Genomic DNA, 21533 nt, shown 5'->3' with positions numbered 1-21533 from the left:
AAAGTTAAGTACGGTAGGTAGTCGTGTAAGTACGTATACGTTGTTAGTAGTTAATTTAATTAATTTAATTTATTAAATAATATATTATTGTATAGTGTGTGTGTGTGTGTGTGTGTGTGTGTGTGTGTGTGTGTGTGTGTGTGTGTGTGTGCGTATGTGTGTGTGTGTGTGAAAACTTGGTTTAAATTTAAAAAATATCTGAATTTATTATGAAAACTTGGTTTTAAGAGGTTCTTGATATCTTTGAGCTTAAATGTGGCTTGAAAATATCGAATTTCAAACGGACACTAACCTCTATGAAGGAAGATCTAGTGTCACAGGATTTATAATCAGAGTTTAAAAATCAGTTTGGAAATCATACTCAACTGTTTACGTACTGAGCTTCAAATAAAACGAAATTCGGAATTTAATGTACTAGCAATTAAAAATTTCCTAAAACTGAATTTTATGATAATCAAATTATTTTTAAAAAATTCTGGTCGAATAAAAATACATTGAATTCACTGTTTTGATTTTTTTTTTATTTCCGGTCAGAGTCTGGCTAGAGTCGAATAAAGAACATTTCCGAAAATTACTCCGTTTCAAAAATAGACCGTTTCAAAAATTGAATGTGTTATTTATAATGTAAAAGAGATAACATAAAAAATGGGGTTGCGAATCCATAAAGGATTAATTTTATATTGTTTAGTATACTAACATCATTAATAATTTTTATGTAAAAACGTAATTTTTTTCTATGAATATTCTTTATAGAATATAATAATAGAATATAATAATAATTATTATTATATGTATTATATGTATTATATGTATTATATGTATATTATAATATTATTATATCTATATGGAGTGACCAAATAATTTGTGTGATAAAGTTTTGTGTATTTATTAAAATCATTATTTAAGTAGCAAACTAATGTTATTTATCATCATTTTGAGGGACGTCAAACTACTCGACAGACCGAAATTTTTGCCGAAACTGAATCGAAATTGAATCAAAACTGAATCAAAACTCTTTACATACATGTCAATTTCAATCGTAACCGAAATTAAAAAAAAGATGAAGGTCATATGTATAGACATATCCCTATATTTTTTCTTCATAAATATCATAATTTATTGAAACAATAATTAAATTTTGGACAAAATCGAAAATCGAAATTTCGATTGTGTTAATTTTGGCCAAAGAATATAATACTTCTTCTTCATACACATAATTTAATTATTAAAACAATAATTACAAATGTTAAAATTAATATTTATGAAGAAGAGCTATATATGGTTTCAGTCGAAATTGACACATAATATTTCAGCAGAAGTTTTAGTTGGACTCTATTACTCGAATACAAGTAACGTAACAATTTTAAAAAACAAAATTTGTGTTAGTTATATTAAATACCAAAAAGGTTCTGCACCAAAAAAAAATGTTCATCGTTTGATGAATCGAAGGTCGCTCTATTGATTGTTTGAAAAAATTTATTCATGAAAAGATACATGATCATCTTGATATATTTTTGAAGTGCCTTAAAGCTGTATCAAAGCTAGAGGTAGTTATTTTGAAAATGTTAATTATTATTTTTAATATTTAATAACAAGATATTTGATATTTAACAACAGAGTTTGATTTTTTAAAATAAACATTATTAATTAATAATTTGTTATTAATTAATAAACACAAAAGTAGCCGAATCTTTATGTCATTGTGTACTATACTGTTATTATTATTATTATTATTATTATTATTATTATTATTATTATTATTATTATTATTATTATTACGATTATTATCTATTACAGAAACTATGCATTTCGCGAGTTATCTCCATTATTAGAATGCCAACGTTTCATGAGCAATGCAGTTCACTTCGTCAAAAGGGAGATATTGGCTACTACTATCAGGCTGCTCCTTGTCCTGATGAAGTACAATGTTTAGGAAACGTTGGCATCTAATAATTGATCTTGTATGATTGAGCTAATAATTGAACGTTGGTTTCTAATAATTGATCTAGGTATGGAGATAACCTGCAAAACGCATTTCGAATTTATATAGAAAGTATCTGTGAAATCTCAAAAGTAGTATTATTACTATTGTTATTATTATATGCATCGGCAAATCATTAATTACTGATCATTGTTAGCTATTTCCTTCTACTAATAACAATATTGGCGTTCAAAAATCGATAAAAAAGATATTGTAATATGTCTAATAACGTTAAACATGTTAATACATTTACAAAGCTTTGTATACGTAATGGATAACGGTATGTCAGTCACGCAGACACGACATGCATAATCGATCGGATAAATGACATAATTCATAGCCGATCAGACTGTAGAATAACGACGCGCCTCATTGCACCGCAATTTTGTTCGGGCACGAGTTGCCGCGTGAACGTATCAGAAACGTCACAAATTTCGATTTTCGCGTTTGCGCTGCGTTGCACCGGCGTTACATCTCCATTATATCGTAAATTATGTGTCGACCGGCTCAGTGCGGTCTTTCAGAATTGATCACGATTCAACGAGGCACCGCACGGTTACCAGCGTTACCAGCACGGTTAGAAAATCACAAATCAATACAATGAATAAGGAGATGAGCGGATAGCCTCGCTGAGTGGAAATTCCAACTTTAACCAGATTTTTTATAATTTCTAGATTGCATAATTTCATAAAAATTCCTCCTGTATTTATTAAAATTGAAAAATTATCTGTATCACGATATTAATTACAATTCAATGGAATTCCTAAAAAGATGGAAGGTTTGTGCAGAGAGATCTTGCGAAGTGTTTCCGTTAAAGAACGCAAGCACTTTTGTCGCATGACTGCTGCATGTTACTATAAATGGAGGAAGTTACATTTGCATTGCATCCCGTGCGTCGTGACGGTTGTACCATTAGCAGGCTGCTGCGAGATCTTTCGATTTGCATGTACGACGTAAACAGCGCGGTTGACGTTTGTTTGGGCAGAATAACGTGCGAATGTCTCTTGGGACGCAGTGCATTTTAATGCTTCGTGTGCGGAACACGTCGCAGAATGTACAAAGTTCTACAAAGTGAGAATGAAGAAATGATATTGCATAAAACGGCGAGTATATTCCTAAAACGAGATGTATTCTAATGGAATGCATGACAAAACGCTGACGCATATTTCAGCACGCGAGGAAAATCAATTCTATTGTAATTCAAATTTTATAATTGTTTTTTCCAATCGATTGGAAAAACGATTATGCTAAAAGATTCAAAATTTTGTTGGATATAATTTTGAAAACTGGTTGTTAGAATATCAATACTTTTTGCAATATTGCTCATCATTTTTGATACAGTTATTTTGATTATGATCTAACAAACTTATTTTTAGATCCGCATTCAAAAAAATTTCAGAAATTTCAGAATAAAATCGTTTTTTTTTTCGTGTAAAAAAAATGAGAATATGTAAAATCTATGAAGAATATATCAAATTTATGAAGCCTGTTGAACATAATTTAAAAATGTGATATAAACAAATTCAATACAAAAGATTTAAATAGCATATTGCTACGGGTCAAAAATAACTTCCGTAACATCTGTGACATACGTGTCCATCGTTGGAGATGGGTAGTGCTTTTCGGTCGCAGTTTCATCAGCAGTGAGCTCAAATCGAGAAAATTGCATTCAAACGGTAAACAAAGAAGGAATTATTCGACAAACATAATATGAGGAATTGCGAGCTACGATAACGCGACTCGCCAGCTGTTATTATTAACGGGAGCGATTGTCGCGTCTGTGATGCGGTCATCATGGGATTCAGCTAGAAAGGACAACAAGATAGGATGAGGGAAAAGGGCGAGTGTGGTGAGAGCGCTCGAATCAATCATCAGTACAATATTGGTGTCAATGGCCACATGGGAGAGAGCAATGCATTACAATTCGCGAAATTATCATTGCGAGTCCGCTGTCTAACGCACTTCCCGTTCCGCACAAATAATTTTCTTCCCCGCTCTCTCCCTCGGCGGACATAATTTTCTCCGCGGCTCGGTGGCCATCGATGTAAAGCAATTAGAGATGCTGCTTGCGGAAGGAAGCAATTATTCAGGCACCCGGTTATGCCCGATTATGCTATGTCCGATGTGCGGCCGTCCGGATCAGCAATTTGCTCTTTCTTACTTTTGTTGCACGATATTCGAGATGCAAGTATATCACTGTATTTTGAATAACATTTTATTGTCGCGATCGCTGATGTAAGTGTATGTGGATTCCTGATTAGTATTATTAAAGTATTCCCATACTGATAGAAATGTTTAATATAAATAACTTTTATTTTGTTGAAATTACAGGAACTTTCTTTTTTTTTAAATTGTGTTATTTTCCAATTAAAATTTTTTAATTTAATTCTAACATCGTTCTAACCAAAATTTAGTTACCATAACAATTTTTTAATTTAAAAATAAAAAAGTTTTCGTAATTCATATATCAACAAAATAATAGTTATTTATATCAAACATTTCTCTCAATTTCAATTCACATTGAAATATAATAATACTGGAATGCATGTTGCTAAGAAGTGATCAGATAGAATGCGTATGAAGTGGTATCTTTATTTTTCGAATCAATATGATGTGGTTTGTGAGAAGTATAAACTAAAAAGTGATATCACCTAAGATTTTCTTGGCATTTCTCCATATTACCCAAGTAGAACATAGTCATAAAGACATTATGATCTTAATTGTCACTTATAAGTTCATTTTTAAGTATCAAATGAACATATATTATGACTTAATTATGACTCTGTGTCTACTTAGATGTCAGCGTAGTATTATTAGATTTAGTGGATGTCATCAATTGAATATTTGCTATTTTACAACAAAAATTACTGTGAATGCGCATTAATAATATATATATTGTATATAATTTGACATTATCTCCGTGTCTTGATATATTGTTAAATGTCCATGTTTTATGAAAAATGATGATACTGTATCAAGTTGTTTCTTACTCTGAAATTAATGGAATTAACCCGTAGTTTCTTTAAAACTTCTTTTCCATGAAGAAAATATCCGTGGAAGCATCAAAAGTATTATTAATAATTTGACATTAATATCATTATATTTAGTGTTTCTATGCTTTGTTACACATTTTAGAAAACTTTCCTTATAAAATAAACCGCGTAGTTGTATTTGAAGCATTTTTCCTTGAAAAAAACATCTATGGAAGCCTCAAAAGTATTATCAATAATTTGACATTAATAGCATTACATTTACTTTACTTTACTTTATTTTACTTAGTTTTTTCTTTTTATAAAAAATTTTTTATAAAAAGTGAGAAGTTTTCCTTATATTATAAGATAACGAACCTTCAATCGAGTATAGAATTTTTAGAGTGAGGATTAAAACATTCACAATCCCATGTAACACAAAGCTCTTATTCTGTAATTCTTAACGATAGCATCAATGTTGTTATACATATTATTAGTTTGCAACTTTTTTATCATAAAATCTGCACAATGTAACGACACCGACACTTATTAAGAATAGGGATAACAATTCATGTAATATCAGTGATAGCATTCAATTCATATATACAATATCGCGAAATTTACAATCGTAATAATTCGAGATGTACCTATTATATATCACAGTGCAATATTACCTACTACATCCGCTTATTTTTGTAAAGAATATATGTGAAAACACCGGGTAATGGGGACATGGAGATTATTACGATCCTAGAAAAACTACAAATTTTCTGGGATACTGAATCGAGACCAATTTTACATGAGAGATTTCAGAGATTAGCGAATAAAAAGTGGGCGAAATTAAAGAACTTATTATCTCGTGTTTATTATCTACATGGGGATTATGAATTACGAATAATTATTATGCGAATAATTCTTCTACTGCGAAATTCCACGAAGAAGAAAATAAGAATGATTCGCCCTTTTTAGATCAGAATTCACGTCTACAAAAAACTGTCGCCGCTTGGCAATACCACAAACGGAATTGGCTGCCACGACACGAACGTTTCGCTTTTTTGTCATGTTTGCCTGCAGAAACACTCGATTTTCACAGAATGCACTCTGAACCGCGGTTTGGCCGTGGAAAGTGTGAACTTTAGATTACGGGTTTCACGGGTTTCACCTCACACACGATGGCTTTGGTTTCACGATCGATCTCGCTCGTTATAAAAGATATACGGTTAACTTTATAAAATGTAATGTACTACATTATATTAAATGCTATGGAAAATATCACCCTGTGTAAAATTTTATTTTTATTTTAATGTATTTATATTTAATAATTCTCTCTCTCAAATTAGTTTAGCATTATAAATAAGAAATGTTATAAAAGAATGCAACTTAATTAGCAAAGAAATGTTACATATTTCAAGTTTTAATTTAATTCCACATAAAGTTTCTCGGAGCTACGAGTACTAGACTAATTAATCCCATTCCCATGATTCGTACATATCTAATTGTATAACGCACACACATAACCATTTATATTACCGGCACGGTATGAAATGTTAATATCTTCGGAACTTTGAGCCGTCCTGTAATAATGCAAATATGATAACGACCCGCGAGAATTGGCACCTAACGCGAAAACTCATTTACACGCTTCAGCAGAGAAACGCTTCGGATGTTCCCTTTACAATAGCGACGTTGAAAGTGGCTTTATAGTCACAACAAACATTTTAGTGACAAACAGAACGAGCTAACTGAACGATTTTTATTTCTCTCTTAATTAGTTATCTTATGTTAGAAGTGTGTGAAGGAGATTAGAGATTTTCTAATTATATCTTTCCATTTCTATCAATGTAGATTAACTTTAATCTCAATTTAATTTACTTTTTATCTTTTTCTCATTCTTAGAACTGAAGAAAGATAAAAAGTAAGTAATCCAAGATTAAAGTTAATCTACATTGGTAAAAATGAACAGAAGAGATGAAATAACGTCAAGATTAAGTCGGTAATGTTATTTTTCAGCAAAAATATACGACTGTGGTAATACATTTATTAGTCGTATTACATCTTTAATTTGCTATAAAATAGTTCCATCAATCAAAATTGGGGACGTATTTCGTGATTTTATAATAATTAAATGATCTAATTAAACAATCATCATGATTAAAGCCACAAAAAGTAAAAGCACATAGAGAGAGAATGTTTTTGCTGAAGTATCTAAAAATTTGGCTAGACAAAAAATTATATAATTTTATGGTTTGTTAAAATAATTATGCAGGACGCTCAAACCGATTGTTAGAATATTAAAATTGTTTACAGCATAACTAAGCTTGAGTTTCTTACACTGAGAAAAAAATACTGTTGATTCAATTAAAGTTTATATTACGGACTAACATCATTAATTAATAATCGTTTATGTGACAACCCATAATATAGACTTTAATTGAATCAATAGCATTTTTTTTTCAATGTATGTAATTATTTTGACAGTCCAACAAAATTATTTTCAAATCTATATCTATATGTATCTATATATAAACCTAACTTTTTATAGATTTTTTAATAAAAATCATTCCTTCTATGCATGTTGAATTGTTATATCGGTGAAAAAGTTATTTTAATCATTGCCATATTTATTTTTCATTCCGGAAAAAACACAGTAAAATATAAATACAGAAAATAGTTGAATTTATCAGATATTGAATTGCATTACATTGTTTAAAAAATTCGAGATAACGACGCACTTCGATAAACAAATATTGAGCTTTAAGTCCATGTAAGTACGTATAATGTCTGTCTGAGTGAATTTCATGGAATTTTATTTAATACATTACAAGTAGCAAACAAGTGAATGCGAATGTATAATAATATAATATCCCTTTTTACGAATATAATATTTCGTAATCGCTGTTAATGATCGAAACGAAACAATACTAATCGCAGTAAATGCTTACCTGCTACATCCTCAAGCGTCGATTTTTCGCCACAGCTGATAAAATGGGGATAGAAGGATACCATAACTATACCACCAGTCTGCGCCTGTAAATAAAATATTTGTATTTCTCTTAAAGTAATCGTTGAATTAAGTAAAATATAAAAACGTTATTTATTTATTTAAACAGAGAATAAGCGTTCATAATATACTTAATATAAAATCATAATTATATATTAATATAATTTATAAGATTTAGAGTTTATATAATCATAAGGCGATTATAATTTCTATAGAAAGAATAATTTTCCTGAAATATTAAAAAATTTAGCTAGGTTTAGATTTGAAAATAATTTTTATTGAATCAAGATATGTATGTAGAAAGCTCGATGAGCAATGCTGTAAAAAAATTTTGAGCATCCTATGTAATTATTGTAATAGTTTAGCAAAATTATTTTCAGATTTATATTTATCTAAATTTTTAGACCTAAACCTTCCTTATAGATACTTACTTATAGAAATAATCTAATGCAATTTAACACTTTATATTCGAATGGTAACTTTCAATTGATTTGATGCAATTCCAGTGGTGAATGAGAGGCGACTGTTTATGTTTAATTTGGGCGAAACATAAAAATATAATAATTTTATAATATTAATTTATGTATATTTCATTTTATGTCACAGCTATAAGAAATTCCTCAAATTCTATCAAAATAGCCTCAAGTTACTAGTTCCTTCTAATGAAAAATGCGAGTGCAAAGAGTTAATACTGATCAATTTATTACTGAAAGACATTAATTATTTATTTAGGATGATAAAAGCATTAAATAACATTGTTTTTAAGCTACTAATAACAACTGTTGTTTTAGCACTAATAACATTGTTTATTGTAGTTATAATAAATAATTAATTACTGTTTTTTGATTGGCCAGTTAAATTGATCATTATTAAATTTTTGTAAAATTTTAGTAAAAATCGTTCTTTCTGTGCTATCATCACATTATATAAGATGACTTTGAATGAATATATTATAGCGTTTGTTACTTTCTGTTTCGTTGCCGAGCTTACCAAAAGTCGCAGCGCGTGGTCAGGCACATTTCGCGAGGAGTTGCAAAGAGCGTGAGCGCTGCTGTGACTGAAAATCACTGGCGCCCTCGACGTCGTCATAGCTGCCAGCATCGTGGGCACCGAGACATGAGAGAGGTCCACCATCATCCCAAGTCGATTCATCTCCAACACGACACTCTGAAAGTTTTACAGATGCGACGTTAAATAGTTTCGATACTCGTGGACACGCCCGCTCTCACGATAATGGCATCGAGACACCGCTTAAAGTATTATGAAAGATCTCTTGGATTTCGTGTTAACGTTGAAAGGCATGTTTCCTGGTACATCTTTTGAATATTCTTGCGATGAACTAAATGCTAATCCGGATTACATAGACTCACAGAGATTCACGGGATCCGCTCGAGGGTGATTTAATGTACATATTATCACACAGTTCTCCTTATAAATTTTCTCCTTATAAAATTTTCTTTTCGCAAATTTATGATTATGGCTGTGATAAATTTTTCGGACGAATCATTGGAAGAAAGAGTATCTCTTGTTCATTGTTATTGTTTTCTTAAAATTAAAGTAGGACGAAAGTTTGTTACAGTATCTGTCGGGTTGCTTTTCGAATTAAATTTGGCGTTAGTAGTGGAAGGACTAGTTTTATAGTGCGCGCACGTTAGGTCAGTGACACTTATTGCACGGATTGAGTTTCAGAACGAATACTTTCGAAGCTGCTCTCTTTTCGAGAAGAATGCCAATGCGAGAGGCAGTGGCCCATAGAATAAATCGAAAAGTCGGATTTCCTAGCGCTGCAGTCGCCAATCAATATGTTTAAAAGACAGCAATTGTATCTGAGATTTATATAGCGATATCTCGCAAGTCGTATTACTCGCGGAACATGACGCAATATTTTAAAGCTAATAAAACATTTTCAAAACAACCAACAAAATAGATAAAATAAAATTTGTATTAAGTCTTTATATTGGAAAAATTAATCCTTTAATGCCATATACTATATACCATTTTGTCATGTGGACAATACATTGGCACACTCAACTTTTGATTGCTTATAACTTTTAAATAAAAGAATTTTATTATAGTTTATATTGCAAAAAAGGACTTGATTTACAATTTTTTAAACAATATACATTTATTTATATCTTCTAATTAATAGCTAACTAAAATACAATGGCTATAATAGTCAAAAATTTTAGGACATTTTAATATATATATAATTTTTGTCAATTTGTTTTTCAATTATGTTATAAGTTAATAATATAAAATTCTTGCTATAAGTTAATAATATATTGTAAGTTAATACAATTCTTATTTACTTAAAAATTATGATATTTTAAAATATTATTAAATATATTATATACTATATTAAATTTTTATATGTAAAAATTTTTTATCTGAATAATATATTAAAATTATTCATTGGTCGAAAACTTTTGGCAGCCACCGCAAATGTTACTCTATTAATTAAACCTAAACCTACACTCACATCTACATTTATTTTTTATTTTTTATATTCTAAATATAACAGCTTTTCTTATCCTAATTTACATTTTATATTACGTTTACTCAATTATTACACAGTTTTCCCTTAAAATCTTAGATTTTTCTTTATTCTCAATAATATCATGGAAATCATCTTTATTAGTGAACAAAATTATAAGTAATAAAATAAACAGAAGTTTCGAAAAAAAATCATTTTTCGAAAAGAAGCTAAATATTGTATATCCGAGATTAAAGTTAAGAGCTTATATCTCTATGTGTGATGATTGATGATTATATTAAAATCAGATTATGCGCATAATTATAATTAAATCATTATAAATAAAATATTAACAATAGATATTAACAAAAAAGATAAAAACATAATCTTTTTAAATGCATATGCGTTCTACAACTATAAAAACAATACGTATATAACAACCTCATAAAACTAAAAATAGAAAAACGATAAAAATTGAAATTCGCTAGATTCTTTGGCACGGAAGAGTCATCCTTGTTAGGAGACAAGTTGTCGCACGAATTCCGATTTCTTTCCTGCGCGGTGAACGTTATCTCCGTTAAACGAGAATGCTTTGTTAAACTGGCAACGTGATAAACTGAACGTCTTAGGATTCTTTCTCGACTTTCTTATTCTCCAGGTTTTGCCATAGTTGTGCCTCTGCTTTTTTTCTCTCGCAAGTCGTGACGGATTCTTAGCGTGACTTCCGTCTCGTTTTCATTGTGGATGCTTCAGGCACGAAGCTGCACAAGAGAGATTCTCGAGGTGCTGACGGATAAATAGAGAAAACTTTTTTACATGTGTGTGTAAATCTTGTTACAGATTGAGTGACGTGTTAAATTGAGGATTAGTTGTAGGAAACACATAAAACATTACTAATCAAATTCTTGCATGTAACACTTTTGTTCTTTTTTTAAAACAAAGGTAATACTTCTTTTTTATTTATTTCAAATAAATAAAAAAGGATTAAATACGGTGGAGATTAGGTCTTATATAATGTCTAATAAATTTAATTTATATATAAATTTTAAATATTGGAAATACAATATTTAAATATTGTGTGTGGAAGTACAAAATTTACATATAAATATTAGACACCAAAAACCAGATCTCGATCGTATTTGATTTTTCTCTATTTATTTACTTACATATACATAAATTCTAAATCTTTCATTTATATAAACTACCTTACTGTTGGATTTAAAACGCAATCATAAACCAAAACTGAAATATCATAAATTAAATTGATCGTCAATTTAATTTATGATGATGCTAATAAACATCTTAAAGTTTCTGCAAAGAACTTATTGCGAATAAATATTACCACAGAGTAGTATTTATTACAAGTTAATTTTTTTAGGAAATTAGAATGTGTCTATGTCTTCAACAAGATTAAAATAAACTTTAAGTTGGAGGAAACTCAAAAAACATTTTATTGCATAAAGTTGCGAAAAAAAGAGAGAGCGCAAGTGAGATTAGCTATGTGCGAGTGACACGCGATAGAATAGTTCTGTTGGTCTCATTCGTTAAAAGTCTTGATGAAAAGGGGAAAAAGGGATCAGAAAAATGCATAAGCCCGGCTCAAGCGATTCTTTTCCATTATTCAAGCAATTTATTTTCTGAAGAGGCATTTTGCGATCTATTCCGACTTTTCGTTTATCTGTCCTTTGCTTGAAAAATGGTAAATTTTAATAAAAATCACGAATTAATGAGACGAGAAACAATTGCGATTGATTATTTGCGATTCTGTTTCTATTTGTACTTTATGCCAAATAGATGCATGTTTTATTATTTCGTTTCTACAGTGAAATATCTTTTTATTCTAATTAATGATAATGATGATATTCGTGCTCGTTTTTGCTAAGCAATAAAAAAAAACAAATGAAAACCAAACAAATGAGTGTATAAAGATGACATATATAGATAATTTATTCTTAAAATCAATAACAAAATACATTTTTCTTGGTTATCTTTCTTGGTTATCAGCCGTGAATATTTATATGTGTATATTATATTATTATAATTAACAAGTAGAAAATAATAATAAAATCAAATATAAAACATAATTCATATAAGTGTAATATAACAGGTGTAATATTACAGTTATATTGTTGAGTGGGAAATTATAATTAACAAGTACATTGCACAATGTTTATGTTTGCTGAGAATATTAGAGAGACTTAATAATTTGTTAGTAATAATAAAATCTTTTTATTTTCGAAAATATATTTACAAATCATTTATTACGCATCACTAATCGTATATTATAGGCAAATTATATTTGCAAAAATATTTGATTGATGAAGATTAACAGGCGTGTTTGCTACGTGGATATATTTTTGTCCTAATTTACTGCTCCAAGCATATGCATAATAAATTTGTTTCTTTCAAAGGACAATATATATTTTTTTTCTGGTTATTGAAAGAATTCACCCTCGAGGATCTCCAGGATGTGTTAGGTGGCGCAATGGTGATGGTTGGTACGATCTATCGGCAGACAGGATGACGAATAAGCTTTATTCTCCCATGAGTCCTTTTGAAAGGTATCCACTCGTATCGTAGATACGTTCTTCTATTCATTGCTCCCTCAGGTATTTTTCGGAGCGAAAACTGAGGAAGGAATCGAGACATTTATTCATTTTCTTTTAACCCATAGATCTAATTTTTCTTCAACTTTTGACTCCCAGACGAAACTTATTCTGCGATCTTACAATTTTGTCATTCGCCATTCAAGGCATATTAAAATCAATCTCTCTTCTCAAGTTATAATGTTATTTAACAGAAAAGAAAGAAGTATTATTTATATGGAATATCAGTGACTACTACCATTTTAATTTTATGGAATTTTGTTTTATGAATCTGTAAACGTTACGCGTATAATAATAGAGATATTTTTCGATTTTTCAATAATCCTATAGAGACAGAAAGAGATATTTTCCGATTAAAATATTTTCCGATTAAATATTTTTTCACAAAGAGAATTTTTTTATATGCAAATAATGTACATTTCTGAAATTAAAGAAAATAAAATAAAATACATTTTTTAATCTTCTTTAACGGAATAATTTTAAAATTTTTTATTGCGCTTAATAAAGTTTTTATAAAATTTTCATTTTTTTAAAATTAATATTTCATCAATGCTTTTTACTAATGCGTATTAAAATTGATTAATAACATAACATTTTATTTAATTTTTTTTATAAAATATAAGATTTGAATACAAAAAATTTGAAATAAATCTTTTTTTGAGATAAAAGTTTCAATTAAACTTTAAACAGAAACTATACAGAAAAAATATATTTCGTATTTTTATCTATAAATCTTTCACGAATAGTAACGGATTTTTACATATATTAAATACTTTAGATATAAAATTTCAAATAAAAAATTCAAATAATAAAAATAACATTTATTTAATAGCTGTTATTTGATTTGTATTATTTATTAATACACACAATAAATTCTATAAAAATTCTGTAAAATAATATTAATTTATTTATCAAATATAGTAAGAATTTCGTTTAGGATAATAAGAGTTCCGATTTTATTGAGGAAATTTAGAATCATATCGAATTAGGATCATATCGAAAAACAAGGAATCGTTATTTTTGTCAGATTTAATCTTATACATTCTCCGCGAATATGCGGTTCAAAATTGAATTGCAATCCAAATGTAGCTTTCCGAAAATGCATTTTCCGCTCGATTGAAACGGACTGGCTAAATCCCGAACAAGATTCGGTCTCCTCAGTTCTTTCGCGGAGACAGAGGATCAGTGAGTGACGTTTCGCTTTGGTTGCATAGGAAATTGCGATTCGGAATACTTAAAGTTTTTCCGATGAGTACCCAAGTGAATCGAAGTTGAGAGCAAGTGGAATGAAAAACACAGGCGGATTGCTTCTGTTTGCTTCGTGGATATATGCGGCGAGAACGTCAGTCTCGCTTTGATTAATTCAAGTCAAGACGGCGGGCATTCCGTGATCATTCCGTGTTCTTTTTCAAGCGATGAAACTTATTCTCTGCGACATCCGCACTTTGTCGTCGCACACGATCGCCGTTATCGTCTAACTTCAGTTTACGAAACTGTCGGCGTTCTGGCGACTATTTAGACGCGAACTCCCAGAACAAGCATGCAGTTGGCCTCAAAAGGGCGACCGGTCAACCCATAACGCTTTCGGAAACTTATCGGCCACCTGTATTGCCATATTGCTACTTCGCGGACATCCGTGTTGCTCTTCTGATGTTCGGCTGTAATGAATTAATTCAGAAACTCGAAAGCTGTCGCAACTTTTCTTTAGATTTAACTTGTGGAAATTTATTCCGCATAAGTCGACATACATGGTCCGCTATATTAGTTGCAAGTTTCGTACAGTTTCCATTTTACAGAATACTCGACATTTACACTGTCGTCTTATTATGCAATATAATACAGGATGACAAAAGTTTGATCTCAAAAGTTTTGTGTTTATTAAAAATTGTTATCCAACAATATTTTATTTGCCGATATTTTGATGTTAATATGACAACAAATAATATCTTATTACTTAAATATATAGTAACGTATATTTAAAAAACAAAAACTTTAGAATGTTCTATTATTAAATACTAATAAGATATTGTATCAAAAGATTGTCATCAGTTGATGAACTGAAAATCGCCTTATTGACTGTTTAGTAGAATGTATTCATAAAAAGATGTGCGGCCATCGTTGATGCATTCTCGAAGTACCTTAAAGTTTATATCAAAGCTCTGAAGGTTATTATTTTGAATAATTATTTTTTATTTTTGGTATTTAAGATATAATTCATACTTCAGATTTTTTTTGTAAATATACGTTACTAATGATTTAATAAAAAACTTTGTAGTCAAATTTTTTGTCGCCTCATAAATATTTATAGCTAAAAATATATATAATAAAGATATATAATAATACTCTTTATATTATAACTTATCTCAAATTTCAGTTATATAAATAATTTTATTTCTGATTGAAATAAACCTAATAATGTTATTTTCATGATCCCCGATAATATTTCAATATAGTGACTATATTAAGAAAATTGACGTTCACATTATTGCTATTGTTAAATCAGATTAAGTTTTATCTGTATTCCGAACGCGAGAGTGAAAATCGACTTTTGGTAACAGTTCGCTAAAGTTTGTCGATGGTTAAGAACCAAACGCGCGCGGTTGGGGATAAGAGACAGGAAGGGGTAAAAAGCGAGAAAGTTAATAAAGGGCCGATGTTCGAAAGTTCAGCGGCGCCTACGAGATAGTCCGTGGATCCCAGGAATTAAGATCGGAGCTCGCGGACCGAGAGGAAACGATAATGCGGTTTTAAAGAGTCTTCGATATAGCTCCGCGTACGCTATAGCGCGCGAACTTTATGAAATTAAAGGAATGGAAGCTGCAATATTGATAACGTCGCGAAGTCGAGTAAGTAGTTAATGCCCCGTCTTGCGCGAGGGAAGGGGCCACAATGTGAGACAAGTATCCTGACAGGGCGATTAATGCCCTTACGTCGAAGCCTCTGAGAAATGATCCTGTGAAAGAAATATCGACTATTCCTCACACGTATAACCTATTTCTCTCGATTCTTATTCTTTTTTTGCGAAATATTAACCTATTGTCCTCGGAAGTCTGGGATACTGCGGCATAATAAATCATCCATTTGCAGTTTACTCACTTCTTCTCTTTCTCTCTCTCTCTCTCTCTCTCTCTGTTTCTTTCTCTTTTTCTCCTCTTTCTTTTTCTTTTGCTAAAGTTTTTATCCTGTTTATTACAATCCCATTCGATTCAATCGAGAATCCGCAAAGTGATTAATCATTGAAGAAGTAAAGTTGCGTCTTAACAGCACATCGAAAATGGAATTTCACATAATATCCACTCACAATCAGTGAAGTGCGTAATGTGAAGAAATGTTGCGTATTATTTAACGTTATTGCGCAGATTACTACATTGAGAGAAAAATGTTAGATATTTGTAACTAGTTACATATTACTGTAATTATGATTATTACTGCTATAATTCAAATTATTAATTAATAATTTTATAGTCATTTGAATAATTTTTATGGTAATTTTAATCATTTTTATGATTATTATAATTATAATTATAATTATAATCATTTTAAGTCAACTATATACATTTGTTGCTAGAACTATACATATAATTATTATTACTAAATAAGGCTACTTTGGAGTTAGCGCGGTAAGAGGTGCGCAATCTACACTTATATAATCATTAATAATATAATGTGTATTAAAAGATGTGAATTTGAACGTTTCAATTATCGGTTTTAGCAAATACATAATTAACACATTAACAAAGAATATCTTCTATCTAATCGGAAAGTGAGAAAAACACAAACATTGTACAAAGAAATTGCCTGTCTTTTTGGTTAACAAGTGATTGCGTTCTAATAAAGTTATTAAGAATTAAAATTATCTAAAGTTAATATTGAAATTGTACAAAAAAAGTGTTTACCTCAATCCCATATATAACACTGCAGTTAAGTATATTACAATATTGAGTAAATGAAAAACATTTATATAAAACATGTTATGATGAAGCTCAGTTTAAATAAATTAAATAAATGGTAAAACTGGACTAAAAAGGAGCAGCCCCCGATGACCTTGACATATGTTGTCATGATCCTGAGTGATCTTGAACAAATTTTATCCGTCAGTCCTTCGTTAAAAAGTTATTAATAAAAAAAGTTTAAAAATTAAAGTCTCTTTTCTACTATACGAAACAATTCTCTGCTTTAAAATATATTTTACGATTTTTCACGCGAAGCGATTCTTACCTAGAATTGTATAGTCTAAAGTGAAGAGCTGTAGGTATCCATTTATCTATTAATTAAAATTCTTTATATATATGACTTTCACCCGTTACATAAAAGTTGAAAGCAGGGAGAGAAGGAGATGGAAGTCGAAGATGAGAGTCATGTGCCCCTGAAGCAGGGGGGAGGGGGGATGAGAGTGGAAGGTGAGAGTCATGCATTTTAGAGTACAATTCTGAATCGCTTCATGTGGAAGTTATGCGCTCCTAAGCAGGGGAGGGGGAAAGAGTAGGATTGTGAGACTATATTTTTCAAACTTTTTTTGTTAATAACTTTGTAACGAAGGACGACCAATGGATAAAATTTGTTCAAGGTCATGGCAGCTGCTCCCAGTTTTACCAAATAAATTTGTAAAAGTTCATAAAGATCTGACGTCCAAAGAACAAAAAAGAAAAACGTCGTTTATAAAATAAACTGTAAAGATTGTAATGCATCCTACGTGGGTCAAACAAAAAGAAAATTAATTACAAGAATAATAGAATATAAAAGTAATTTACGTAAAGGTCTTCTTATTCTGTTATCTGAACACGCTTTGCATCACAGTCACAAAATTGATTGGGATAATACAGAAATTCTGGACGAAGAAAGATAACAAATAATTGATTTCAGAAATCATAAATATAAAACGGCAAACAAAATGGTTTCAATCTTCAAAAAGACACAGATAGTTTAGATCGAACATATAATGATATTCTTAATAGATGTAAATAAATTTAGATTCAATTTACACAATGACATCGTTCTATGTCCTTTCAGTATCTATCTTAAAAACATCTGTTTATTACACATGTTTCTTAGACGTGAAACAGTTAAGAGCACTTGACGATTTTTCATCACAACATGTTTTATATAAATCTTTTTCATTTATTTATATTGTAATATACTTAACTACAGTGTTATATGGGATTGAGGTAAGCACTTCTTTGTACAATTTCAATGTTAACTTTACGTAATTTTAACTCTTAATAACTTTATTAGAACGCAATTACTTGTTAGACCAAGAAGACAGGTAACTTCTTTGTATGATGCTTTTCTCACTTTTCGACTGGATAGAAGATATTCTTTGTTAATGTATTAATTATGTATTTGCTGAAGATGATTTTGATGAAGATTAAAATCGATAATCGAAACGTTCAAATTCACATCTTTTAATACACATTATACTATTAATGATTATATAAATGTAGATTGCGCACCTCTTGCGCTGACTCCAAAGTAGCTTGCTTAAATCTGTATTATATTTTTACAATTGTTAGGAGTCCTATTTTATACAATATATATATTCTTTATTCTAAATTGTCATTATTATTAATATTATAATAATAATAATCATTATTATAATAATATGTAATTACAGCTACAAATATCATATTTTTATTATTTTTCTCTCAATGTATTTGTCAGAAGAAAATGAATGCCTCAACGGTATTCAGCATGTCAAGGATGGATAGAAAGAAAAGAGAGAGTGTCCTGGCCGCTTCTTTTCCATGATTTTAATTCGCGCTTTCGGTAGATAAGGGCTTTGCCGAAGCAATTAAGCGAGAGTATCGGGGTGTGACTGAGTGTGCTTTTAGCGGGAATAGCAGCGATCCGTAGATATCAGCCACTTTTGACGTGCGCAGGGCATGCACGTGAGATGCGAATCGAATTCGATGGATTGCCCTCGAATGTGGGTGCGTGTAAGTGCATGTCAGAATCCACACGTCGCGTCGATACAAAGGGTCACGTAGAAAGTTGGAAAACGTAGCTTCGGGATATATTGTAACAGGGAAAGAGGTATCTCCGCGATACGTAGCCACCGAGCGAAGCTATCTGCCGTTCACGTGGCATATCATGGAACGCAATACTCGTCCTCTATTTTCTTTCGATATCGATGTTGTGGATGGCCGATTAAATCGCTTCATTTTTGATACAATACAGGCAGCCCGAAAATAAAAAACATTGTGAATACCAATGACTGCGTTCAATGAAAAAAGCATCTTTTCAACTATTGTAAGATTTTTTTAAATGCATTTATTAGTTTTATCGTTCATTTATTACCTACAACAATGGCATAACTAAAAAATTTTTTTTAGCCAATTGCAAAAAAAATGGAAACATAAAGGAAAAAAAGAAAGAATACATTTTAAAAGAACATATTTTATTTCTTTACAAACAGTTATTATACTATATAGAGAAATAAATGCATTGCATTAAGATTAATGTTTCAAAAATTAATTTTTAAGATTAATATTCCATTTCAAGATTAATGTTCCAAAATTTTCATAATTTAAAAGATTCACATTCATTTACCTGAAAACTTTGTTTTCTGAATTGTATCATTATTGTAGCAAATGAGCGATATTTAGACTTAATGAGGGATTAAGAGCAAGAACCACAATCATATTAAAGAATCTTACAGTTGCAAAGTTGCTTTTTCTATGAACGTAACTGATTTCTGAAATCAAGAAATTGCGGTAAGTTTATTTAAATGAAAAGAGTAGCGATTAAAATGAACGTGTAAAAACTAGCAAATTAACACAATCTAAAAGGAGTTACTTACTCGATTTCGCTTTTAATCTGATAGTTTCCCCAGTTTACAGTAATAAAGACTTGAGTCTTTATTGACTCTTTTTCTTTGTTGAAAGATCACTACTGTGATTTTATTAGAAAATCTTTGTTTTATTCACGATTTTCAATTTGCAATCATCAAGAAAGAAATAGAAATTTTTTTTGGAAACTAACGCATACTTTAAACTGTTTTTGCGATGGATTCATTTACGTACAAATAAAATACGACAAATACGGTCATGCAATCGTATGCAATAAAAAAGTTGAGAAGGGTTTTACAGCGAGTTCATTTCGATTTGATCAGACTCGTCGTCGGATTTTTCATGCTCGGCCAGTTAATTTTGCATATTATGAGCGCATAAAGCGAAACGTAATTCAACATGTCAGTGGTATTCGCCTCATTTCTTGCTTGGATGAGCATTTACGTAATTTTCAACCTTTCGGCATTTTCTCATCATGAAATGCAAACCGTAATGTCCCAGTCAACAGAGACGTGCGCGGACTTGTGCTTAAGATTTTCTTAGTTTTACAGTTTCATTTATTCTACATCCTTTTGAAATTGTCTACGCATATTTGAAAACGTCTCCTTCGCCATTCCTAATCATAAATAATCATTTGTTGTTGAAAGTAGAAGCGTGTGAAAGAATCCGCGCGTGAACTATTTGAAAAGGTCATAAAGATATCCGAAGATGTTAATCGAATTCCAGAAAATAATTAAATAAATTCCAGGAAATGAAATATTGTCTCTACTGCTCGCTGTACTTATTCAAGGAAATCCATTTTACGCAACGTTGAATCTGACGTTTTCTCGTAACGGGACGAGTATTCCCTCGGAGAGATCATTCTGGACAATAATTATGGAAAAGGATTTTGCAGGTTGTAACGTTCTATTAAACGTATTCTAGGATATTTGCATATTTTCAACGCCATTTTCTCGTATAACGAAAAAAAAGTCTAATAATAATCAAATTTAAATTACAATTATTAAAGCTTTGGTGAAATAATTTCAATTAAATTTAATTATTTAGTAAAATAATTTCAATTTAGGTTAATATAATCAAAATTAATTAAACGCAAATTTTATTTTTTAATTACTAAATTATTAATTATTATTATTATGTTTGATAATATAATATTAAAAAAATATTGAATCAATATGCTAGACAAAATACATTTAGTAGCTATTATCATTTCTTTCAATATATAAAAGCACAACTTTCTACTTTCTTTTCTTCAACGGTTCGACACTTGCTTACGTACTTCTTTATATTTCTGCAATGTGAGTGGTCATGAAGCTGCGTTTTCCTTTTATAAAAGTTTTCCCTCTAGAACGATTACTAGTCCTGGTCGAAGGGAATGGACTAGAAGAGAGCGAGATGTGTGAGTGTATGAAATGGTCTAGATATCGAATCTTATTACTTCTTTCGTAAGAGGGCAGTTTCTATACATACGGCTATTTCATTGCTCACTAGCAAGATCCTTCTATGTATTAAAGCATACGTCATTTAATTTATTTCATATGTATATATGAAAAGGAAGAAGAAACGAATAAGCTGGCTTATTTGAATTGTAACGATATAAAGATATTTTTGAATCGAGTGAGAGAGAGAGAGAGAGAGAGAGAGAGAGAGAGAGAGAGAGAGTATAGTTATTACTAATAAAGTAAGTTATTATTAAGTTAATAATTAAAGTTAAGTTT

General features: G+C 30.2%; 1 protein-coding gene across 1 annotated transcript in view; it reads right to left on the bottom strand.

Annotated features, from left to right (window-relative positions):
- LOC105627166 (dipeptidase 1) overlaps window positions 1-21533 on the bottom strand; it is an 88694-nt gene that overhangs the window by 2414 nt on the left and 64747 nt on the right. The window contains exons 6-7 of the mRNA XM_012208456.1: window positions 8942-9118; window positions 7893-7977 (exon numbers count right to left, since the gene is read on the bottom strand). Of these exons, the coding sequence (XP_012063846.1) occupies window positions 7893-7977; window positions 8942-9118 (262 nt within the window). The remainder of the gene's footprint in view (window positions 1-7892; window positions 7978-8941; window positions 9119-21533) is intronic.

Source organism: Atta cephalotes, assembly GCF_000143395.1.
Source record: "Atta cephalotes unplaced genomic scaffold scaffold00001, whole genome shotgun sequence".
Lineage (NCBI taxonomy): Eukaryota > Metazoa > Arthropoda > Insecta > Hymenoptera > Formicidae > Atta > Atta cephalotes.
The sequence above is the reverse complement of the archived record's forward strand: the minus strand, read 5'-3'. Positions and strand labels throughout refer to the sequence as shown.